This window comes from Sinohyriopsis cumingii, chromosome 4 (genome assembly GCF_028554795.1).
Source record: "Sinohyriopsis cumingii isolate HCF-2022 chromosome 4, ASM2855479v2, whole genome shotgun sequence".
In the NCBI taxonomy this organism is placed as follows: Eukaryota; Metazoa; Mollusca; class Bivalvia; order Unionida; family Unionidae; genus Sinohyriopsis; species Sinohyriopsis cumingii.
In genome coordinates, this window is record NC_142964.1 from 45415883 (window position 1) to 45442832 (window position 26950).

Genomic DNA, 26950 nt, shown 5'->3' on the forward strand with positions numbered 1-26950 from the left:
CAACAAGATAGATAGATATGAGAAACAAACGACAGAACCAATGTCAATTACAATTACATTATTGAATGCAACATGTCACAACTAAATTCGCTACTTGAATGTTGCCCTAATTAAATCCATTACTTTCCATAATGCCTAACATTCATATCCATTTATATGATAAATCCATGAATTCAAATATAGGTCACATATAGTAAGAAAATAGTCCAGAATAATCCCATTCACAATATCTAATATTTTAATTCAATGTGTCTTCAAATATACATTGAAAGTTAAATCCACATATTTTTAAATTCACAGTATCCTATAAATGTTCTCTAGTATAAAAAGTTCAAGAATTCATCTTCGTTGTCCGATAATATTCTGCAATCCTCCATCGTCGTCAAGTAAATTGTCATCTGCCTCAGTTACCTTGGCTTCACAGTCTTATGCGAGTGCTTATGTAGATACTGAGTTCGGGTTCTGTAAGTAACACTTTGAAAAAACAGTTTGTGAAGTCTATTAAATGTTGCAAATAAACGTTCGTGTCAATTGTGCATCAAGAGTTACAATTACCATACTGTGTTACTTGACATTGAACAAGCATCAAATTCACAGCTCGATCAGAGGGTTGTCATGAGGTAAAATAAAGACGGTGCAGTCATTACCAGCTAAACGTTATTAGGGTCAAACAGTTACTCGAAGATGTAGAATTCTACTTGGCACTGGATAAGTACATGTGCTAAATTCGTGGTTCCATCAACAGGATTGCAGCTTGAAAACAAGTGAGTGCTACCTTTGCGAGCCAAGAGCTTCTCGGGTTGCGTGCACTGGCAGAAAAAGTGGGAAATATCACATGGGAATTAAAATCTAACTTGTCTGAAAGGAAAATGCATCTTAAATCAAAACTGTTATTGCATGAAATATAGCAAAATACAAATAGGAATACAAGTACAGGTTGTTAGGACTTGCATGAAAATGTAAACAAATGTACATGCAGCAAACACCCACGGTAAACAGTTCACTTTGCGGCAGTTAATATTTAATATACCCGTAATATTTTGAAATCAGAATAATTGTATCAAACACGCAATTTGAAATGAATACCGTCGCGAATAGGGTAAAAAATGTATATACCATATGCACATTATGAATGGGAATAGTGGCATAAAAAAGTAAAATTATTTGAACTCACAGTATTTTATGTACTCAAAATATCTTGAGTTTCCAACATTTCCTGTAGATTATCTATTTCTTGCAAGTTGCGCTTACAAGCTGGTATTTTCAGTAAAATACGGGTGACTTATAAGCAAGTACATACAGTAGTGCATCGAACCTCAAAATCACCAGGTACACATACTCTAAGGGCAGATGGGAGGGGAAAACCTCTGGGTGATCGTTATGGGCTATTGAAACCATTCTCCACAATACCCTGGCTAAACTAAGTCACATCAGGAAGAGAAAAAAAAACCATGATATGTCAGAACTTCAGTATGCAACAAGACGTTTGACCTGTTTCATGACTCAGATGTAAATTTAATAGTAGGGCGGAAGGATTTGGTTAACTATTTTGGCCTTTTTAGTATTCATGCATTAATCAAATGTAGAGGAACCGGGCGGTCGTCCAAGCTGTGGAGAAATATATATGTCGGACCTTGTTTCTATACTATTTACTTTCTTGTCGTTTATTATAATTAATTGTGTCTAGTGATACGATCAAAGCATATCATTGATTATAGAGGGAAATCTAACTAGATTTGTGCAGCTTTTTTTCTCCTGCTACTTGGGTCAATAAATCGTGTCTCAGGAAGTATTCTCCGCAAACATTCATACCGATACCCACACAGGTATTTATAGAATCACCATCTTAATCCAAATCACACACAAACACACACACACACACACACACAAAGATGTCTTAGGATACCAATTTGCGTTTCTTTTTTTCATTAGTCGCCAATGCTGATGTTTGTTGAAATAAATGCACCTTATATCCTAGTCCAGCGTGAGTACTAAACATTGTCATCGTGAGTACTTAAAAGATATTAACTTTGTTGGAACTAAATGGAGGTAAGAGCTATTCTGTCACAAACGATACATTTTGGAACATCATACAAAATGCAAAACACAATCTGAGTATCAATTAATGTAATGTTGCATGTAAAAAATAGACTAAATATTTCTTGTTCTCACTCAAAAGATAGTCTTCTCTCTCTCCCAGCACAAAGTAAATATATGAATCACAATAAATGATTACATCGGGTATAAGTGTTTAATCTGACTATAGTTCCTCTTATCTCCAGCCTTAAAGAATAAATTACATTATACCGGATAAGGAATTTTCGGTACAGGCAAGGCAGGGCTTAGATACCAGATCGTAATATTTGAGTGGGTGAAAGATCGTATTGCCACAATAAGAAGATACTGGTAAGTGTACTAATTTTCTTTCATTCCAAAAAAAGCATATCATATTATTCGCAACACCTATTTTGCTTTACTATCACCAATCACAAACCCTGCAAACGATGCACTCGCATAATGACATGTCAGAAGTAAAATAGCAATAATGTCGTCTAAATATTAATTTTAAGCCTAATTAGTTGCATTTAGAGAATCAAGAACTTCACATCGGTTCCTAGAGATTAGTTCAAACAGTAGAATGGGTAAATGAGGGTATAAAACAACCGCAACACTTAATAACATACCTGTTTGCAAAAAATCGAAAACCGACTACGCCGCTAAAGATCGTATAGTATTTTCTGCTCTTGCTTGAAACTTGAACGTAACTGGACTAATCCACGTAGACATTGTGCTGCGATGACGAATGTTTCAACGAGTAAAACGCTCAAACCTTAAACGATTGCTTACATTCCATTGTGATTTAAATAATAAATAGTTTTGATTCTTCCCATCATGTTTTTTCTTGTATAACCTCTCTAGCTCAAAGGTAAAACATTTTCTTCAAAAGCGGGAAATACGACACAAAATCCAGTATTGTTTCGCTCGGTCTTTACCTGCCTTACAATTGACAAAATACGAGGAGTTTATGTAAACGAGAAACTTTTAGATAAAGTAAAGTAAATTACAATGTCAAAGATAAGTATCAATGCAAAAGGCATTTGTCTAAGCTAATGCTTTGTAGCCAGAATAGAAACACTTAAATAGAATGTTTTATAATCATTAAAGATAAGCTGGACGCGAGTTGTAAAAAATATATGTAATTTCGTAGGTCATTTATCTGATATGTCTATCTACAAACTCAGTATCTATCCTGTTTGATTCATGCAAAGAGCCCTAGTAGTGAGATGTATTAGTGATTTGATTGATTCACCTTCAGCTGTATTGAAAAATGTTTTGTTTTTTCAATTGGCATTAGTTAATCTTTTAAATTAATATTTATATTTCTTTTATTTACAGATCCTTGATTCTCATTAGAGCAGCAGTTTTAGAACAATAGCAACATGAATGCGAATAGACGCCACCCTCGTAAGCATGAATTTTTGCTAAATATTTTACTGACACATATTTTCATAATTGCGAATATGTTCACGTTAGAATACAGCAGCAAAGGACTTATTTTATCATAGTTTCTGTTCGGCCACGCAGAGATTATACAAAAACTTTATGAAAAGAAGGAAGAAAAGAGGATAAGATAGAAAGAGACCACCATTTACTATTAGGTATATAAAAAACGAAGGCTTCAAGTTTATATTTCATAAGTGCCATATAATTTTCCCTCTTTCAATATTTATCCACAATTATCGTTTAAAGACAAAAGGAAATACATCTTCGCCGCTGTACTTACATGGTTCAGATGTATCAGCTTCATAACAGATGTACGCATTATTATGAGTTGAAATTAGGTTTGGCTTAATTTAGCTCTTATTAAAGTTTCTAAATTTGTCAAGTAATAGTTCACTTGATTACAAAGCCAAAACCTTGTGATCAATATAAATTTGTTGGGTATTTTTGGAAGAAGCAAAACATCGAACATACTGGTATCCACCCATGATATGTTATGCAATCACACCAAGTTATGACATTTGTAGCTAATATCTGTAATATATTTTCCAAAATTAACCTTTCTGTTAAATATGCCGAATCTCCTTTTAGGGCACCTGTACGATACATAGGCTCTAGTAACCACCTAAGATGCATTGTTTAATGAATAGTTTAGGGATTTAGCAAACAAAGCAAAATTTCCATTAGTGTTTCTTAACTTACGTGGATAAACTTATTAAGAATCGTGATCCACAACAACATGGAAAATGACGTTTAGGCTCGGACAATTATAGCTCAACGATTACTTACAGTTTATGAATTAATTCTTGGACAAGTGGGTGTGCATTATAACAGCGGAGAAGATCACAATGACTAGTTCATACTGTCTAAACATAGACGTGCTATCAAACAAAGGTGTGTATCCATACGAGTACTTGAGCGACTATTACAAGTTTCCCGAAACTCCGTTGCCACTGACTGAAGTGTTTTGATTTTCATTGCTGTCACACAAAAACATAGGAGCACGCAAACAATGTTTGATCTGCATTCGAGTGCAAATGCATGGGCGCTTATCACGATCTGTATCTACTTACTGACTTATTGTTGCTCGCTGATATGTTTGAGAAATTTCGTGACACTGCCATGCACGTTTACAAGCTCGATTCTGCACATTACTTCTCATCGCCGGGAATGGCTTGTGAGGCTTTGTTACTCAAAACGAAAATCAAATTGTAATTGCTCACCGATATCGATATGCATCTGTGCATTGAAAAAATCTCTTCGTGGCGGGATTTCTATGATGAGTCATAGGTATGGGCGCAACAAGAACCTAAACGTGGATTGGTATGACTCCGTTACCCTAAACAGTTAAAATATGTAACTATATAGATTAACCTTTATGGTTTGTCAATGAAGAAACCGTTACCGGATGGTGGGTTTCACTATATTGACCCAAAGTACACTGACGTGCAAAGAAGTGCGATTTCATTAACAATTATTTAGAAAACTTCTTTGAAGTTGATCTATAATACCTTGAACATTCACATGAGACTCATAGCGATCATCCGCTGACGCTAGAAACTTTGCCGGTGCCACGTCGGTGGTAGTCCCCGCATCAGTGCTCAATATTTGATGAATCTGGAAACAAATACACTGAATAACATTAGTATTAGACTATGGACCAAACTCAGTTATGCACTGCACGTGCAAAATCTCCAGCTGTATCTCCTGCTGGGAATGCGTGTAATCAAGATACATCGAGTGCTTAAATTGTACCAGTACGCTTGGATGACGCCATAGATCCAGATGAACATAGATCTAATTAGTAAGGCCACTAATGAGTTTGAGAAGGACCTTTACAAGCTCATGAACGATGCTGTATTCAGAAACCATGGAGAATATACGCAAAAGAATTCGATTTGACTTTGTCCGTGATACTGAACAGGAAAACTTCGAAGGCTCGTCACTGACCCGGCCTTTGAGTCCAGAAAGAGCTTTGATGGTGGACTTATTGCCGTTCAAATTAAAAAATAATCGAAACTCAGTATCACCAAACACTTACGACACTTGAAGAATCTCAGACGTCAGTGGCTACTTGTCGATCACGAACAAGATCAAGTGGAAGAAACAACAAATCAACCTGATGAACCTAGTTTGGTATTAGGACATCAAACCAACCACTTGAAATTTTCCTAGGCACAGGTAGGCAAATATGCCACAATCCTTCTTTGCCAATCCATGTTCAAGCAGCCATATGAGTGACCATATCTGCCTTGGCTATTGTTTCTAAATTGCTGAACTTGTCGAGGATATTAAAAAGACTACAAGCGCAATAGTATAAGAAGCGACAACGTTAACTGGAACAGAAAAGGAATCGGTCGAGTTCATAAGATTGCTAAACATACCATGCTTATCCAAAGAGCAACAAAAGCAACTGCAGAGGTTATTACACATTTTCAAGGGATGGTGGCTCAACTCCAAAAAGAAGAAGAGGTCGGTCAGAGAACCTAAAGTGAGTCATCAAAGAATCACTTCCACCACCCTGATACTGGTCAATGATGAATATACCGCCACAAAATACTAACGAAGACCCATTATGTGCAAGTCTTAAGATACCCCCAACTGGTAAGATTTAGTGACCAAAGAACCATCAAAGGACAAACAAAATGGTTTTGGTCAAATGGGTGTAAGCTGTGTCTAACAAAGCCTCAGGAAAAATGTTTTGAGTCTTTTAATAAAATAACTGCTTTGATGAAGCGATGTAATACTTTATGAGACTCCTTCACGGTATAAGAGAACATAAATCACCCTTTGAAAGTGTGCCAGAAGAATATTCATATCGACCAGCCATTGAAACTACGACAAAAAAATATTTGATTCGACCAGTATTTACTCATTATATTGAGTCAGAGTAATATTCCGATCAAGCAGCCGCAACTCAACCATACCTTAAGCCTCCACTAATAAAACTTGCGAAAACACCTGATTCTCGCACATTGGAAGAAGACGAACAAGCTAACTTCATAATTAAACAAGTAGAAACGTAAGGCCAGCAACTTACACCAAAAAAGGGAGAAACCCTAGGTGCCTGTGTGACCCTAACGACCTAATGGATCGATTGGAATCACTTGTGTCATCAGTTAGTGCGGGCATAAATGCACCTGAAAACATTAATGAGGCTGTATCGATTTGTCATCTACTGGCGGCAAATGATATCATGGACAAAACTGCATATCGCTCTCACTCAAGCATGCACTTGTTGAAGGTCATCATTAGTTATACGACGAACGAATGTCGTACACGGACGATGAGTTCTGAAACAATTGAGACGCTTCGCGTTTTACTTGAGTTATATGCCTCGATTCAACAGGTTGTTGTAAATACAACCCAGAGTGTTGCCTCGAGATTACAATCTCATCAACGAAATCAGAATTCAGTGTGAGATTTTCTGCACCTGTTTGGACTGATGAATCACGCACACGTGTGATCGCGCTATCGTCGCTGAAAGTGTAATATCGCTCGCAACCGTTTATTGCGTTGCCGAAAGCAACTCGTCTGGTTGGTGGGGCGGGAGCATCTGAGACTGGTACCACCGTGAATGTTATTAAACTTTGTCCGGCGCATATTAAATATAATCAACCAATAAAGGAATTCGACAAAGAATCAATGTGGTGACCGTCAATAACTCTAAACTTTCCATACAGGCCAAAGAGCATACACCCAAAATCTGCACCATACGCGATTGACATTGCGCGGTATTCAGTTAGATCAGTTTGTGTTTGGCCTAACGATATTTCAGATTAAACAATCTTTAAAGGACTATCATATTGCGCCGGACATTGTGAAAAGTACCTCAACGACGCAGATCAAGTTTAACCTGGGACGCTATAGTTGGTTATTACGAAAGTAAGTCCAAAACGACAGGCGTACTTGTTCGGGGTTATATTCTGTTTGGGTTTTCGTCAACCGTGAAATCGCGTGATTACACATATGACACCTGCTCATCATATGTGTCATACTAATCGGCTGACACATATTTGTTATATTTTTGTGTATCAAGGCGGACACGTTGTTGATTTGAGAGGAGAGACATTGCGAATACAATTATTCATTAGAGATTGATCTGATAGATAATATAATACAAAGGAGCCACGTTAATCTAGGCACCTTTGTTCCCAGTGAATATATCCGGATTAGCGAGTTCTCCAGATAATTGAATCATCCACATTTTTATTTTACGATGTCATCATATGGTATACATGTACATGTACATGTATATGCTAGCTGTAAATGTATTGTATATTCAATAATGGTTGAAATAAATTAATGAATGCATATATTGACTTGTGTTTATTTCACATTATTATAACATGCGCTTGTACAAACATATGCTGGCAACAAAATTTTATGCTGGCCGATATCTCTACTCGTCTACGCTTGCTTGATTGTATCGCCATAATATATGTAAAACGTAGAACGAACACAAACTGATATCTCGCAGTTAAATGCGTTATGGTAAGCTAATAAAATGCAGTCATATTATAAGTCGTATTTTACAGCTACTATAGCTGCTAATGATAACTGACGTCACCATTTTATTCTGAAATGAAGCCCTATACGGTCCACAGCTTAAATCAATCAACTGTATTTGTACAGCCATCAATAAACTGTGATTGTTACATACAATTGGTAAACAACAAAGAGGCATTATGACACACATATGCTATGTCAAAAAGGGTGGAAGTTTTGATCCCAGTGTTATTACTTAATTATTAACAGCCCCGTCGGCGACTAGCTAAAACAGACATTGTTTATACAATCATTGGTTACAGTATGGTCACCCTACTTAGTTTTTCCACACACATAATCACGTGATCAATTGATAACTTTAATATACCACTAGAATGTGACCAATCAGAGATTGATACATTGACACATATCCAAATTTGCGTAGGTGAAAATGTTATCCAAATGACTATATTTTCATGTACGATTTTGGGAATTTTTTTATTTTTGGACAGATTATTTCCTGATTATCGAGACAAGTTTTATAACAATTTTACAATTTGGTCCCCGATTTTGATTTATGGATCCGGAACGCGGATCTCTTGATTAACGGAGCAAATTAACGTTTAGGAATTCCGTTCCCGTTGAATTATGTTCCCAATAGCGAGGTTTCCGGATAAACTGAGTTCAGATTAACGAACATTCCTCTGTAATTACATTTGTACGTGGACATATGAGACCCGTGTGCGTTGTTAAAGCGATGAAACCGTTTTACGCTATATATTATGGAACTGGCTTTGATTACGATGTTCGTGGATTGCTTACGGGCGTATCAAACGTGCTCAGAAATCTAAACGTATTATTCATACGCGGCCAGACACCGCAATCAATTAGAAATAGAACTGAAAGAGGTGGACACGTGAGAATACCTCAGTTAGATTTGTTAACAACGGAAAAGTGGCGTTTTTTATCAGTACACATTATTCCATGGATGGAAAGGAAATAGAATCAATTCTTGACAACGTGGATGTTGCCAGAACGATTATGTACTTGTCAGATACAGCAATGACTACGCGAGATCGGTTGGTCCACCTTTTATGTTTATCAAGGATACATCTGATAATGTGGATTCTCAACCGTACTCAAATGGTCGACCTCAAGGTCATGAACGCAATGCTGATGCAGATGTGCAACCTGTAGTTGTAAACTTTGCAGGCACTTTTACTGGAGGATTTGCCTAGCACTTAGGATAACTTCGTGTACAATTTCACTCAATCACATATTTGGTTTTTTGTAGAGATGTTCGCAAAGTTTGTTTTGGGGCCCAATATAGTCAAAATAACCCATATGAACATCTACAACGATTTTGCGTGGTGCAGCTGCTGATGATGGTAGATTTTGTATTAGAAACAATAACATTATGTGTAATTCACTTCACGTTGTAAAGAATCGCGTTATTGTCGTTTAAACAATCTGGAATCATTATAATTCTTTCGTTTCTGGCGCATGCCACAGACGCGTACCCACCAACTGGTATAGCGAGACGGTTTATTTACTTGGCAAATAAGAACCCAACGTCGCTTTACTGCACCAAAACATATGAATCTACATGATCCAAACAGAACGCACACAACAGAGAATGTAATTTATCTCATCGCATGTACGATCTGTAGCCTTCAGCATATCAGACAAAATGAAAAGTTACACAAAAGGGTCAAATTTCAAAGATCTGATTGGATGACAAAGAAGCTGTTTAGAAGCCCAAGTGCAGGCCACCTATTCTCCCATGACCACACTTTCAGTTATGTAACACCTATTGCAATTGCCCACAATCCTAACTGGAGTTACGAAACCATGAAAAAAGGTATCTTACTGAATTCGCCGCCTTAGCACGTTGAAACCAAATCTTTTAAACCAAGAAGACTAGAGAAAGAAGCCACGCACAAATATAATCATCATAGTTCTGCACCAGGCACATTTTCATTTAAATAATTCTTTCAATTTGCTTATTAGTTACCCAGTATCCTACAAGTACTACTTAAACAGTGAAATCTGGGGTATACAATTTGCGGTTACGCAAATGTACATAATAATACAAATGGTAATATGACTGATCGATTTCTAAGTCAATATAAAATATGTTTCAACATCAGCATCAAGTTGAAGCCAACTAGTAGAAAGATCAAAACTTTCAAGCTTTTATTTCTGTATTAATAGCCACGTAAGGTCTGTATGTTCAGCGCTTTTTATGTTTTTTTGTTGATCTTGTCTGTGTGTTGGACTAACCTTTGTACAGTCGAAAGCGCTTAGGCTAGTTAGAAACTAGTTTGCACTGTTCATTTTTAATTTTTTTAGAATCAATCCCTGACACACACGATCCCTTGCTGGATTCATTGCACTTGGAAGGATTGTTACCAAACCCCTGTATGAACTGCCATATAATTTTGTCAGGGTTTAAGGAGAATTCTGCCGCTGGATTTACCCTGCTACAACCAACTCAAGGTAACCTTGGAATAATCGCACTGTCAAACTCCCAAACGTTGACTGCAGCGCCAGATGCGAAAACACTCTGGGATAATTTCTATAACGGCTAAGTGGTATTCACCGATGTATACACACCAGTTAAGTTCACCGATGCGTATTTTACAGCAATATCGATTCAGTTGAGAAAGGAAAGATCTATGCTATTATTCACAAGATCGCGCTTGTTTGGGTAACAGTTATTCTGCAATAGGCTTATTTCTAAATGAAAATGGTGCTAAACCCGCAGAACCCACAATCGCTAGAAATATAAGTATTCCCGAGGCAGAGGTTTTCTATGACTGTATGAGTGTTGTGCTGTTAAAAAAGGGTAATTGGCTAGAAGTTATTGTGCGTATTGCACTTTTACGTGATGAATCAGGACAGGGTTTACCGGTCGAGCAATTTAAATACCCAGTTGTTTAATTAATAGAAGAACTGTGACAGGCCCTCAGTGTTACCTATTTGGAAAAATAATCGAAGCGAAACAACAGCTACGAGATGAAATCACTACGAGAACCGAGCTACTCGGAAAACTCAAACGCTTATGTTTGGTAATGGATGATATTGGTGGTCTTGCCTCAGCAGCATTTGTTGATCTTGGTGTGGTTGGAATCACAGCAACAACAACCATCGTAGGTACACCAATCGGTATTATTGTTTGGGCTATATCGATAATAATGGGTGTCTCTGGTTGTGCAAGCAAATTAATTTTGATACGATTACACTGAAAAGTACATCTCTATCTAGAGCTGCTTGCAACAGCATCAAGCAGCAACACGATCAGTAAACTGTATTCGATGGCTATCGAGGACAAAATAATTTGCATGGTCGAGTTTGACATTGTGCTTGCGAAAATGGAAAATAACAGTCAACTCCGAACACAGATAAAAAAGTGTGCGGTTGCCGATTAAGAGACAACAAAAGTCGTGTAATGGTATGCATACATAATAAGTAAAGACTAACCGGATATTCCCAGAACGCTCACTCAAAATATTCAGTTGTTTCCGATATTAGCAAAAGTTGTTCTACCACCAGTGCAGATTAAATCAAAATAGATTATCTCTCCTTTAATTTAAACGCTCGCACGATGGGCAGTTTCGATACGATCGGCATCTGTTGTAATCGCACAGCAATCTTATATATAAAACTTGTGATGTATCAATCGATCCGGTATTGCCTGCCAGGTGACCTGAATGTGTGCACATACGGTACACATTCTCAAAAGCATGCTATAATTACATGGGTTGTATGAGTAGTGTCAATCTGCATTATTTTATCTTTCTGTACCCTTCTCGGCTCTGATGTACGTCATAAGCTTCTATCACCCATGCCTGGTCACTTTCGTGGATTATTAATGATTTCAACCATAGGTGGCGCATAAAAAACAGCTAGCTTGCCACGTCATGAGTGATGGGGGCTTTTACGTGTATAAGCAGCTCACAATTGCAAAACATGGCAAAATCGGCGTGATGACACTACTCAAGGTGTTTATAAACTTTATGAATAAATTACTATTTTAGAATTGGTGTTAATTCATTTAAAGACATTTTGGATTATATCACTGTGGTATATCAAGCCTGTTAGGACATCAAACTAATCCAAACTATTGGCGCATCACCACAATAGATTTAACTTCATTCTGTACATCAACTGAACTCATTAGGAATACTCAATACTTTTGGACTTGTGATAGAACCTCTAGGACTATTAAGAATTTAATTCAGCATTCAGTAACATACATACCAAAACAAGGCACTGTGATCCAATTTTCAAGACAGTTTCTTTTAGATTTTCAGCAATCTATTTCTTAAACGCTCTATACCTTAAACCATGTAGCACCCATGCGACAATAATTACCAGTTCTCATACCAGTCCAATTCTTTATAGGAAGCGCACAACAAGCTTATCTAGACTAGGTCAATGAAACATAATGTCCACGCTTGAGTAAATGTATTTTCAACTGCTAATGTTCATTACACACTCGATATAGTGTACCTTTTTCAGTTAGCACCTCTGAAACATAGTATGTAAATCCGCCTTAAAACGTAACTCAAGTAACCCAAAATCTTGATCAATGTAACCCATTTTCCCAGCTCGAGTACCATGTATAATTTTAGCAATACGTTGGTTGCACACTGATGCAGTTAACTTTATTTTTTATCCTCACCAACAAAAAGTACACGCAGATGCTTCTTAAAATGAGTAAACAAATGCATCAAAACGTTACGTTAATCCGTTAATCGGGATTTAAGCTTAAGTATTTTGTTTGTATATTTTCTTTGCACGTATATGAATCTAAATCAGATTCAACCAGGTAGTAAGATTTGTATTTGCCTTCATAGAAAATTAATAAACTAATAAAGGTAGAACTTTCGTATGTGAAAATTCTTAAATATTTTGAACTTATATGTCAAGATAAATATGAAATAAAAAAACAAAACTGATAAGTTAAAAATATTTCTCTCCCAACACAAATGCGCACACGCATGAGCACAAAATCTCAAGTACATATAGTAATCAGGAATGTCAAATCGTTTTGATGCCTGTAAAAGAGTTCTTCGTCAGCATATAACCTTCCTCGCTAACTGAATAAGTCCTGCCAGAAGAATTCGTGGCTTTTTGACATTAATTGGAAATTTGAGTCCTAAAATAGTAAAGCATGTGTAATAGCATCGCTATTTTAGCTCATATGCAGCTCATCTAAGATTATGAGCCAATTAAGCACAGTTATGTTCTTCTCTGTTTCTGATTGTAATTTTCTTCAGTTCCCCATTTAATGGCTTTGGTCCTTTTAGCCTCATGTACAGAGATATTCCTAAACGTAAGGATTGTTCGTATACAGGTACGTATTGAACGACCCTGACCTGTCGAAATCGAGCTTACAATACGTTTTATTTTACTCTCTTTTGTCCACGTAATGCGTATGGTTTTCTCATATATATATATATATATATATATATATATATATATATATATATATATATATATATACTAGATTTCATTTTGATTTTCCTCTACGTAGTCCATGTTCAATAGTCATGGCTTTATAATATTCTGTTGGACATTCTAATTCCACTTTACCCGTGTTAGTGACGCATCATTAGCTAAAACAAATCACTGCAGTAATAAGCAGAGTTTAGTGCTGAGTTTTGCATATAAACATTCCTGAATCTTTCGTCTAAATCATATAACATTGAAGTATTTCCTATACCGATCTAATCATCACGATCTTCAGGAGTATGAAGGCCAAATGTTCAATGACATCATGAATATAGTGGTAATTTGCTCATTTTGTTAAATTCAAATAGACTGCACCTGAAAAACATTTCTTTAATTATCCATTGACAACTTTGAGAATAATATCTTTCCGTCTTTACAGGAGTTTAATGTTTCCAAAATGTTTCATTATCTGGTTGACTGTTTCTCTCGATAAGGTTTTAAATAGTCGTACTAGTACCTACCATGAATTTAAAGCCATCAAAAAATCTCGCTGACATTTTACCCAATGCCTCCTTTTTTTGCTTTTGGAATTATTAACTATAAAATAAATTCTAAATTGAACGTATTTCTAATTATCATTTAGTAGTGTTTGCACGTCCATGTCTGTGTAATTTGTAATGATGTTTTAATAACTGACTTGCTATCGAAAATAGACAAGCTGTCAATAAATATTATAACTTAATTTCTCTCTCTGTGATTCAGAATGTGTGGATGTATCTTTAGGTAACCCAAGTCACCCATTTTGTCTTTTACTATTTGTCTTTCACGTATACGAACTGTTGTTGAATTACGATGTTTTTCATTTTCATGTTGTTCTGTGAGCACCAGGTTTTCTATTCACTGGATTTTTTATGTTGTACACCCATTTTACGTTTTTAATTAAATCGGGATAAAAACTCCGATGCAGTATGTCCCCTATGTACACTATGAGCCTGTATTCCTTATGGGCTGCTTTGATGTACTTTTCCAATATTCTCAAGTTTTATCAAATTTATCCCATACAATCTCTGTATGACTGCTTGTTATATTTTGATGATCTGTTTAAATTTATTGCTTTTGAATTTATCACGAATTGCACAGCATTAATAAAAATATATTAGTTATATTTCTATATTTATACAAACAATGATAATCTCTTTTGTCGTACTTCATCAGAGCATGCTCGCTTATTTTTTGCCCGATATTAGTGTAATATCATAAAACTGTTTATATTTCAGTCTGCATTGCAGCTCCTCACTTCTGTTCAATGTTATGCGATGCCTAGTGCTGTAAAACCATCTAACTCAGCTTGCTCTTCTTTCTCAATTATACGTCACTTCCGAAGTCTGACTCCGAAGCCAGCCATACACTGGCAAACCCAAATGGTCTAATTTTCCTAATTGTACTTGTCTGGTACAGATGATCACTGTTAAAATAAATTCATATACAACTTGATTTTTACAGCCATAAAATCTAAAGTTAACTACAATCCGATTAAATACCTTTAAATTCCTGATAATATTTAAATGTTGTCCATTCGTCTGTCTCAAATCCTTGCTTACTGGAAAAAGTCTAATGGAGTAGACAAATGCTTTCTTATCTGCATTGTTACCTGTGTACAAACTATGAATCAATCCTCTTTGTATTAATTCTGATTTACATAATTGGGAAATATTCAATACATATATAACTATTATTTGTAGTATGCTGGATGGATGGACAGAAAAAATAGATTAATATTTTACGCTATTGAGTTGATAGGATTATCAAGGGAAAAAAACGATATGCTTGTTTATACTGTGCAAGTGAGAATGTGATATATGTATGGTTACAAGATGAAATATGAAAATCGACTAACTATGCAGTATCTAAAATACTAAAGCAACATAGTACAGTCATATATGACAAATATAATCCGACGTTATCCCTGATGCCATAGCGGCTATAAATGTATCCAAGCGGGGTCCAACATATTTCATCAAAATCCTTTTTATTTATGTCAACAGATTCATGAACTCCTTTTTAATAATGCAAAATGACAATAAACCACAGAATGAACTGTACATGTAAACATTTTAACAAAAGAATTCCATAGTAGCTGTAAATATCACACTGTGTGGTCAACATGTTCCTTTTCTTTTCATAACCCTTCCACGCCATTATTATTATTATTATTATTATTATTATAAGTAGTAATACTAGTAGTAGCATGCTTAGTATTAATATTACTATAGTTGCTATTGTAGCTGTCGTTGGCTTTTACATCACTCCGTTAATTAATATTGTTTAAAACTGATATCGTATTTTTATACAAATAATGATCTGTCTGACCTTTTATTCAGAGTGAGTAATTGGGGCTGCAAGAATATCTCATACTTATCGTTGACATGAGAAAATTTGTCAACCTATTTTATCTCTCTTTACTGTTTTATTTGTTTGTTTGTTACTATACCACAAACATTTACTGTTTTGAACATGTTTACAGTTCGTGCGAGGCTTTTCTTCTCATCTATCATTATAGAACCATTTATATATTAGTTTTTTTTTTCTTTCTTCTTCCAAAAACCCTTTTCTACATTTAAATTGTTATCAATTTTATGTGAATTCAGCCTGTGGACTAAATTCATACAAGCTATCCCTATCCTTGAATCCCATTGTATGCAACCACTTCCTAAGAACTACATGTATGCAGATTTGTAGCCGTCGAGATTTAGATGTATGCAATGAAACGTATTTACTGCTTGGATCAAGATAATGACAAGGTCATGACTAAGAGATACATCAACTGCGCGTGTATTCTTTCAGTATTTATGGATTTTGAGGTTTTTTCTACCCCCGTTAAAAGGATTAGCGCATTACGTTGAATGTCTGTATCGCTGTTATCAATTTAATTTCCTTAGAATAAGGTAATTTGCTCACTATTTACAGGTACCAAACTTTGTGGATAGTTTGCACATAGTGCAGGGAAGAACTGCGTCAATTTTGGGGTCAAAAAATCATGGTCACTAAGACTAAAAAACCAAATGGTTCCAGGATAATACGTGGCGTTACCTTCCAAATTGTGTTAGTTGCTACCACTTGGGGTAAGAAAGAAGATTGCCCAATTTTAGATCAATATATGAAGGTCAAGGTCACTCTGCAAATGGTTTTTCCAATCCACAATATTTTTTCATTAAAGTTAGTGGATGACTTACACATTAATGTTAAGTGCCGATATAGAAGCCGCGTGCATAATGTAACGTTCACGGTACTCATACCACATAACTGTGGTAGATACCATTTTCATGCCTTAAAGTATGTAAAACAGACAATGTGACTGATTTCTGAATATTCCCAAGGCGTGGTATCATTTTAGAAAAAAACATAAGCTGTCAACAATCAACACCCATGACCAGTTTTATTGCTTTTTTCTCAAGACCTTTGTATAAATAGTTTATGATCTGGAACTTGATCGTAATTCCCATCGTGAAATGACATCGGCAACCATGAGGATGATGACCAATTGTGATGTTATGACTCACAGACTCTCAGATTGTTTATAACTTTTTCTCTTTCTCGTCTTCATGTCTTTTCGTTTTCTAATAGGAGCAGAAATGGAGTTGAATCCTTTACTAGAGGATGTCATCGCTCTAAATCACATAATTCATGTGGTTAGTGCAGTGGTGTTTGGCATCGTAACTGGTCTCACAATGGGGCCATTCTATTTGCTGTTTTTATTCCTTTCGGTAAGAAACTAAAGTCAATACAGCAGCGTCAGTCAAATCAATAACAGTATTATATTATTATTATTATTATTATTATTATTATTATTATTATTATTATTTCTTTATATGTAACTATATCGTACTTTATTTAAGGACGATAACTACGGGGACTACAATAACACCGTCAATAACTACTTCTGATGCAGCTACTACTACTGTTACCGTAACAATAACTGCTAATGACACTACTACTACTATTGTTGCTGAAGCTACATATACAGATACTGATAATGCCAATATTATTACAAATACTGTTACTGATTCTACTATTGCAAACACTTCAATTATAACAGCCAATTCTAACAAGGCAATCACAGTCGTGATCATTGTTATACCAATGTGTTATGACTCTATGATCTAAAACTAAATCATCACGTTTGTCAAAATTAACATAAAGTTTTTTTCTCTGTTACAAAGTAAAAATTTAAGAGGAAAATCAACAAAAAAATAGTTTTTTTACGGTAATATGAATTAAATCCCAAATAATTCCAAAAGGTGATAATTTTCGGAACGAAATCCAATATTGAATGTGTTAATCCTCATAGTCTTGAATGAATCACTATAATTCCAAAAGTAGTGATTTAGTTCAAAAAATCGATTATCACATTGTATTTCGAACGAAGTTTTAAATGAATGATTACCCTCACATTTTATCTCCACACATCACACTACCACAAATTATATTCCCCTTGTCAAGAATTGTTACACAATAATAATGTAATTATGTATGTGCGTGTGTACGTATGCATGCATGCATATATGTATTTATGTATGTATGTATGTATCTATGTATGTATGTGTGGGTGGGTGCGTGCGTGCGTGCGTGCGTGCGTATGTATGTATGTATGTATGTATGTGTGGGTGGGTGGGTGGGTGCGTGCGTGCGTGCGTGCTTGCGTGCGTATGTAGAGTAGAGACTGTCGCAGAATCAAATCAGAAAATGAATTTGAATTCATAGTAAAAATAAGAAACCTAATAAATCTTCAACTTTGTCAATCTTTCAGGCCATCATCTCTACAGTTTTGTTCATCATCTTCTGCATTGCAAAAATTTGCAATTATCAGGGCCTCCTTCGTATTCTTGTAAGTATTCAACTACCATAGGAAACAACACACACACACACACACACACACACACACACATATATATATATATATATATATATATATATATATATATATATATATATATATATATATATATATATATATATATATATATATACATAAAATTTATGAATAAATAGAGATAAGCAGTTTTATAATATTTGTATTATGTATGATGCACATTAAAAAAGATATATAAATAAATATGAAAATTTTATTCAACAAAATCAAAATAAAATATAATAATTAATAATATATCTTGATATATTATTGATGACTGTTCAATATCATATATATATATATATATATATATATATATATATATATATATATATATATATATATGTGTGTGTGTGTGTGTGTGTGTGTGTGTGTGTGTGTGTGTGTCTGTTTGTCTGTGTCTGTGTGTGTGTATGTATGTGCAGTTAGATACGCCTGGACGTTCAGTATAGCCCATTGAGATGTTATCAATGAAGTCTAACTATGGTTGGATCTACGCATAATGCTGACCAAAGGAACAAAAAAGGACTGGATACTGTAACTATAAACACTAAATCAATTTGCCCTTAGTAATAAAATGAAGCCTGCCCATTGCAGTCCTCTATTTCCATTAAGAATCACAATAATGATGATCTCTCTGTAATATGTTCATCTCTAATGATACATCATTGTAAGCTATTTCTACTTATTCTTAATACTAGGAGAAGGAGGTCTGACACATCAGTAGTCGCAAACACCTTCGTATCATCGAGTCTCGTTCGTGAAGCTTAATTTTAGTAATTGCAACAAAACTTCTAACCCATTATAATCAAAATCAAATGAGGATATTCTAACAATGTAACTTAAATATATATATATATATATATATATATATATATATATATATATATATATATATATATATATGTGTGTGTGTGTGTGTGTGTGTGTGTGTGTGTGTGGCCTGACTTCAAATGTACATATATCAGAACACTGCCTGTCGAGTTTGTTCATTTTCACTTCCTATGCCTCGATGTAGCCGATGACATTTTGAAATTTGTATGTTTTTTATAATTCATTTATTCCACTTTTAGAAACTCATATAGCCTACTCTGTCTAAATTAGTTTTCTCTTTTTTGATAACTGCTAATTTTGATGTATTTTGGACAAGTTCAACCTCATTTATCATGTACGCAGCAACAACGAATTTGATCAACTGTTTGAGATAGTGCACGAGTCCAATAATTAGCACGTGCATAGAACTGTTTGTCACAGTACATTGAGGTAGCGTAGAGCCATGGAAATATTCTCTCCAATGTACATGTTGCAAATGCAACCAGCTATAGCTTATACATGACCATCTTTTAGGAGTAGGCATAAAACGTAGAGAGGCACCATACAGGCCACCTATGTGTTAGTTTAATATTATTCAATTGTATGGCTGAAATGTTTAAATCTGAAGAATCTAACCAACATGCATTTCTTAAACAGAACAGTAACGATTAGAAACAAACACTTACACAGCGCGTCCCACTCCCACCATCCCAAACAAATAAGCACCTTGCAGTTTATCAGCCTAGCAGTCATGTTATGCTAATAGACAGGAACATGAAACTTACCAAAATTATGTCTGAAATAAGATTTCACAGCTTGAAAAGGGAACAAACAAATCAGGTTCCCAGTTGTCAAGGGTCAAATTGGTGTTTACTAGTTATTCGAACACCAATATATATAGGAGCGTGCGAAACTGCTTTGTTGTCATTTTCTATTTAATGTTAGTGATTTGTGTGAGTGTGTTTGTGATTTGGATTTTTAACCTAGCTTTAACAATTTTTCAGTCATATCGCTACGATGTCTGCAGTGTGGCGGTTTACTGTGATGTGTAGCACTGGGGCATTATTATGCAGGCATGTAGCATGATGTGCCACAGAGTCACCAGTCCTAACACTAACCTCTTAATGCTGAGGACCTAGCGAGGCAGTTGTTAGTACCATTTTTATAAGCCTATGATATATGACTCGGCCGGCGTTTGAACCCGAGATCTCCCGCATCCGAGCGGACGCTCTTACCACTTTGTCACCGGAGCCGTCTTATTTAATTTCAGTCCAACGTACTTAAAGCAGATGTATTTGCTATTTCATTTAATACATATTATGTCTGTGTTCTAAAACTGTAAGCTGCCCCCTAATTAAGGACATGTACACATGTAGTACTACTATCAGGAGTTTGGCGTAATCAAAAGCAAGATAGGTATAAATAGCTTATTTTTATACATGGCATCAATATTACTATTATCAACAGCTGATTCTCCATACCACCCTGCCCAGGCTTTGTCACAGAAACCGACGATGATTCCAATAACTGTCTCTCTGGTATGGTTTTGTATGAATATCATCAAATGTGTGGCATTCAAACCCATTTTGTTTTCTGGACGTTTTAAATATGTGTTTATTGCAAGGAAATAGTATTCGGGTCACTGTCGACGTTTATATTTCTTAGATGAAATGGTACTCATAAATGGACGACGGGTTTGCGACAGGTTAGACAAGATCAATGAAAGCACGGAAATATAGGTTTTAGGTATTTGTGAAAGAGGAACAAACATAAGGTGAAGTTGTGCGCATTAGCAGCAATCACAGTGGAGACAATATTTGCAAACCTCTATGTTGCTTTCATGAACTGTGGCGGAAATTTCTTTATAAAGTGCTAAGGAAACAATGCGCTATCTCACTCCTAATGGGGGGCCCCGAGTGGCCGAGTAGTCTAAACCGTTCTCCGTTACGGATCACTGCCATCTCACCTCTGTCTGCGTGGGTTCGAGTCTCGGATTCGGCTAATGTGGGCATGTGAGAAAGCTTGCCAGTAGCTTCTCATGGGTCGGTGGTTCTTTCCGGGGTTTTTCCGGGTTCTTCCTCCACCATTAATGCTGGCCGCCATGTATAGCCTATCGTGTGCTGAAAAATGGCGTTAAACCCTACAACAACAACAACAACACTCCTAATGGAAACTTGTGCTCAAATAATTAGTTTGAACTAGTCCAAGATATAGTAACGTAAGCACTTATTAAAACATGGAAAATACATGTTCAATTAGTAGACAATACTTGCTTCATTACGTGCATGCAAAAAGTCTTTTAAAAGATGCACATTTGAAGTAAAGGCAAGCTAAATTGCACCAGCACACACGAAGATAAAGAATCTAAATCTTCGTTAACAATACCCCAGATATAGAATGTACTTATCAAATAACCTAGATTACCAGTGACGAAAATATTTACCTTTCAACTCAAAACGTGCGAAGATGAAAACTGGGGAGGGGAACCTTATCACTTTTAATTATTTGACTGATGAAGAAAATATACAGATTAAATATTTATGTCTATTGGTAAAAAAAAAATTTGTTTTGGCGATATACTGTAAAATAACCTTAAGTAAGCTTTTTCAGACTGCAGTGTCATTTGGACACAAGCATCCGACGTTAAGCAGTACGATCAAAGCAATTTGCAAATCGATTTATTTGTAAAATAAAGCGACCCAATGGATCTCGTGTACTTGGCTATAGTAAGAAATGTTCAGATCTGTGTAATGTTCTCGTCTTTGTGCAAATACTTTTATTCATTGGATTCACGGTTATTTGGATGAAAGAAGTAAAAACAACAAGAACAATTGATGTAGCTTCATTTCAATTTCAGTGACCTCTGGATTTTGATTTTAATTTGTTTAAAAACCATCAAATAGTCATTTTGCATAGTTCAATATTTTGAAATTAATTGTAATCTATTCTAAACTTCACTCTAAGACTTATAAAGGCCAATATCTCAATTCATTTGTACGCAACATCGACTGAGCGGATCATATAACTGCAATAAACCCCTTTATAGCAAATGTGGCTTGATAACCCTATAGTCTTTCACGTGGGCGTGGTAACTTCAATTTAATATTCACCTCTGGCTTTCAATACATACAGTTACTAATAATCCCGCGTAAATACTACCCGTTAATTACATTAGTTAAGCTTTGCTTTAGAATTACAAATTTAGTAAAGTTCATACTGAGTCATGCATTTAGAAGTTATTTTTATTGAAATTTAATCAAATATTAGCATAAATCATGTTCATTCATAGGTGCTACTTTAATCAGATTTGGTTATTTTGAAGTTTGATGTTTTCCCGATGTTGTAACCTGCTCCAAGTTTACTCCAACTTTTAGCAAAGTGTTTGCGACATTTATCTGTCAGACTGGAATAATACCTTATAAATGGTATGATAAACTGTTTCTATATTACACATTTCAAAACTGTCTTCAGCCTTAAATATTATTTCATAGTTGTGTAACCATAAACATGGAATAGCTTTGACAAAACTTATTGTCTCTGATAATCTGAGTATTGACTGGAAGTTATGGGAATAACAAAATCAACCGATGCAAGAGATAGAGTTCGCTATGTGACAACCATGATAGTGAGTGTGTATAAGAAAACATTAAACTCACAAGGTAACGTTGTGTATGAATCGTTTAAAAAAGAGATAGATTACAGTTGCTTGTTGTAAGATTATTTAAATTTGTCCAGGGTATCGTGTCCATCTTCTGCTCATTAATTTATCCGAGTATCTGTTTAAGGTTGTACGTACGGCATTTAATAGTAATGCTATATTTTAATATGTACTTTTTGAGCATGTACATGCTTCTGAGAACAATCAATTGACCTGAATTGAATTGAAACAAATCTTGAGGTAAATGATTTCGATTGTCATGTACCTATAATTACATTATTGATTTGCTTTTACCTATCTTTCTCAATTCTTGCGTATTTCATCTTATTACAGGTCCATTTCAACTTTATCCTCAGTATGCTGTGGTTCGTTGTATTTCTCCTATTTTTCATCCTAGATGCAATCTTAACAACGTTTACATCCTGGATATGGATACTTATAACCATTTTGACCGGCCTCCTGAATCTGAGCTCCGCGATTTTTATGGTCTACGGAATATGGAAGTCTGCCCGAAATGTCCTTCTGAGTGCAAGATCTGCCGAGCCACCGTACGACACACTAGTTGGTTTTACTGACCCCAATGATTCACGATTGCCGCAAGCAAATTATGCACAGATAATGTCGATACAGTGATAGTGGTAACGTTTCATGGGCTAGGGACCAAGTCCATGTGACATCGGTCCCAGTTCATATAAAATAAATTAATTTTCATATTTGGGACGTCATTAAATATGTAATCAGGTTCTAATGTAATGTTCATTATTTCTTTAAAAATCATCCAAGAAAAAGTAGGTCAGGCAGTATTATCATGAAGTCAGGAAGCTGGAAGCTCCATTATACACGGCATTAATGGCCGTCGTGCGTAGTATGTAACAAATTTTCAATTTACATGACTAATTTATCCTGTAAAAGATGCAATTCAATTATTATAAGTACAAATACCTATAAAATTAATACCGAAGATCAGCAAGTGAATAAAAAGGCTACATCTTTAACATTGCTTTCAACTATTGTCGAAGCGCATAAATACATACGTAGTTCGTCTCTGGTGTTATGAATTAATAACATTTAGTTTCTTTTGTCATATGACCCGACTTTAGCCGATCTAAACATTTCTTACATAGGCTTGATAAAAGTTTCCAATTGTTAAGATGCATACACGTTTTGAATTTTTCAATTTACATGAGCTAACAAAATGTAACAAACCACACAACCAGCCAAACAATGGTACAAAGGAATTACTATTTTATTATTTTTATAACTGAAATGCCATTTTATGCTAAATATCTTTGGATAGAAAGGAAGGTTATCGACAAAGATACCAAGTTTGTATTTGGTCTTTAGTACAAATGATGAAAATGAAACTTTTTACATTTTTGAATCTGTATGTACTTTTATATTAAAATGGAGACTGTACCGAATCTGTATCGAGATAATAAAAATCAATTTAGGTATATTCTAAACAACTACATGTTTGATCTGTAACATTTAAGTATTAAATTGATATATGGATGTTTTTCTTAATTAATTTTGTCTTCATTTTGTTCAGTTATATTCTTCTCGCGCATGAATTGTCAGGATTCAACGTTCTCTTCGTTTCAATTAAAATGCGACACCTTCTTAATTTTCAAAGGGTTTCAGGGGGAAATAGGAGATCTTATAGGGAAATACCATATCTCCTATGATGGTTAGAAAGTCAATCGAAAAATCTCTCAGACATAAAATATTTTCACATATAACAATATATGCAGAATCACTGATGTTTTCTGATAGGGTTATTTTTTGTGTAACAGAAAAAGATTATTGCGTCGGATTTTGAGATGGTTTATTCTAAGTTTAGAACCTTCATTTACTGTTTCAAGCAACGTACCGTATATTAGAAAATACGCAGTAATGTCAAGTTTCGTCCCTTTATTCGAAATAGCTTAACAGTCCTGACCTAAGCTAACCACTGGCCTTGCCCTTGCGTACGGGAACCATACGGGAACCATAATGTGTTACATAACAGTCATTAATATTAAAATATAATTAGAGCCACAAATCATATGTAGACTAATACATTTAGCCACGATGTAACATTTTATTTCGAGTACATTTCCGATCTCGACCCGGATGCAAGTCATGAAAATTATCGAAAGAATTTGACCTTGTCAACAAGTTAACATTGACCTAGATTTGCTTCTCTCCATTATTAATGATGTATTACTGAAAGTCCTCCAACATGGTCGAAGAAACAGATTTGAAATTTTGAAATGCAATTGTGGTAGTTTGTCGATGTGCCAAAAGATTTATCAAATGTTATATGACAAATCTGGGGTTTGGATCCTTTTTAATTCTATTCAACAATTTCTTACGGTGAATACTTGAAATCTGAAATATATAAGCTTTAAACCCAGTGATATGGCATGTTAAAAGCCGTTATGATTACACCATTGAGTATAGACACGGGAGTTGGGGAATGATGCTTCTGGGTCATAATTAGATGTCCACCTTATTAATATGTGTAAACTTAATTAATACTGCATACCACACACAGTAGAATATACCCTCTCTGACATGTGCTTGCTAACCATTAAACAAACTGTCTTGAAGTTTCAGAAACAATACCACTAAACGCAATTTTAAATATAAAGTCAAATGGGCATACTTACAAAATTATCCAATGTAGGGAACTATTTTATTTGTATCTGAAAAATGGGCATACTTACAAAATTATCCAATGTACGGAACTATTTTATTTTTATCTGAAACAACGCCTTTCACGAGTCTACGCCGAATACAAACCAAGCTTTCGACAATGACATTAAAGAATCTCATTGTTTTCCGTTTGCCACGTTTTCTTTTCCTTTAAATTTTGTTACGCTAAATATAATACAATGGGCTGCATTTTAAAGACAAAATATATTAAAATAGTATTGCGCCACAATTGGTGGGACACAACTAATTTATAAATATTTTCCTTCTTTATTTAAATTGGTATTCGCAGAATAATACAGCCAGTAGACAGCATGCTTACACAGAATATTTCCTGCGGATGAATATGTAGTTGTTCTTCAATTCTGGCATACAGTACAGTTGTGACTTTCTCGGTACCAAACGGCAATCTTTTACCGTTATACTTTATTGTTATTACTCAGATAAGTATAGACCTATATATAGCACTAATTTGTTGCTATCGCATTGGAAAAGAGGCTACTCATAGTTTATATTTTATCCTAACAAATTAGCGATATAAAAGAGGCTTGGAAGGAGAGCCACACAAAACTTGAGAGCCCAGGAAAGATGATTGGTTCAGCGCATAATATTTTTCATCCGATTGTTTCAATATTTACCATTCTCCATGAAAAAGATAGGGGATAGGCTAACCCCTGAAGCTGTATCGTCACTTTTTAATTATACAGCGATCTACCAGGATAATTCCCTATTTCGTTTGCTGTACAAAAAAATAAAAAAAATATAATGTAGCCCCTTTAATTTACGCGTATCTCCCATTGTAATTTGTGAAAACTATAGCCTTGTTCCTCACAAAGAATGAATAAAATATTACGCCTCCAATCACACACACACACACACACACACACACACACACACCTCTTAAATAGTAAGAGCCAAACCTAATTAAAGATCAAATCCATTTTCTCCACGGCAATCAATGACAGTACTCATCGCAAAAGTATGATCGGGAAGTTTCAGCGAGAGAGAGAGAGGGTGGGGTGGGGTGGAGAAGAGTGAGTTTGAGTAAGAGGTAGCGGGAGAGATGACAGAATTTACTTTTCAACCGTCATCGACTTAGCTAGAATCATTCCTCTCACCAATTATTCTGAGGCTTTTGATTTATATTGATATCGGATATCATTATTAACATCTTTTGTGCAAAGGATTTCTTGACGTTTTGCTAAAGATGCCTCAAAATCCTGAGACGTTTTTCCAGCTTTGATATCTTGCATTTAGACTTCACAGAGACTCGCATAATTTTTGTTGAATAAGGCTAATTTTGTTACGGGCAAGGCTATTCAAACTGTGAAGAACTTGTGCATTGCCTATTTGCGCTAATAATATATGGTATGAGATATTTTTAAAAAAGAACAAGATCTGGAACTTAAAAGTCCATAAAGCAGTGG

General features: G+C 35.2%; 1 protein-coding gene across 2 annotated transcripts; it reads left to right on the forward strand.

Annotated features, from left to right (window-relative positions):
• Positions 1 to 1641: 1641 nt before the first annotated feature.
• On the forward strand, positions 1642 to 24341 carry LOC149801079 (uncharacterized). 2 transcript variants are annotated; one of them, XM_089955113.1, is made up of 6 exons: positions 1642 to 1826; positions 2283 to 2406; positions 3397 to 3465; positions 17074 to 17213; positions 18257 to 18334; positions 23163 to 24341. In XM_089955113.1, exons 3-6 carry the CDS (start codon positions 3441 to 3443, stop codon positions 23460 to 23462), a joined length of 543 nt encoding a protein of 180 aa, XP_089811239.1. In that variant the 5' UTR covers positions 1642 to 1826; positions 2283 to 2406; positions 3397 to 3440; the 3' UTR covers positions 23463 to 24341. The 2 variants fall into 2 exon arrangements, 1 of the variants encoding a protein (XP_089811239.1); XR_016420577.1 differs by lacking the exons at positions 17074 to 17213; positions 18257 to 18334.
• The last annotated feature ends 2609 nt before the right edge of the window (positions 24342 to 26950 follow it).

Bases quoted from the DNA above. Each gene is read 5' to 3' on its own strand.
- LOC149801079 (XM_089955113.1), top strand. From the start codon at position 3,441: ATGAATGCGAATAGACGCCACCCTC. The intron at 3,466-17,073 runs GTAAGCATGAAT...GTTTTCTAATAG, and splicing joins TGCGAATAGACGCCACCCTC to GAGCAGAAATGGAGTTGAAT. The intron at 18,335-23,162 runs GTAAGTATTCAA...ATCTTATTACAG, and splicing joins AGGGCCTCCTTCGTATTCTT to GTCCATTTCAACTTTATCCT.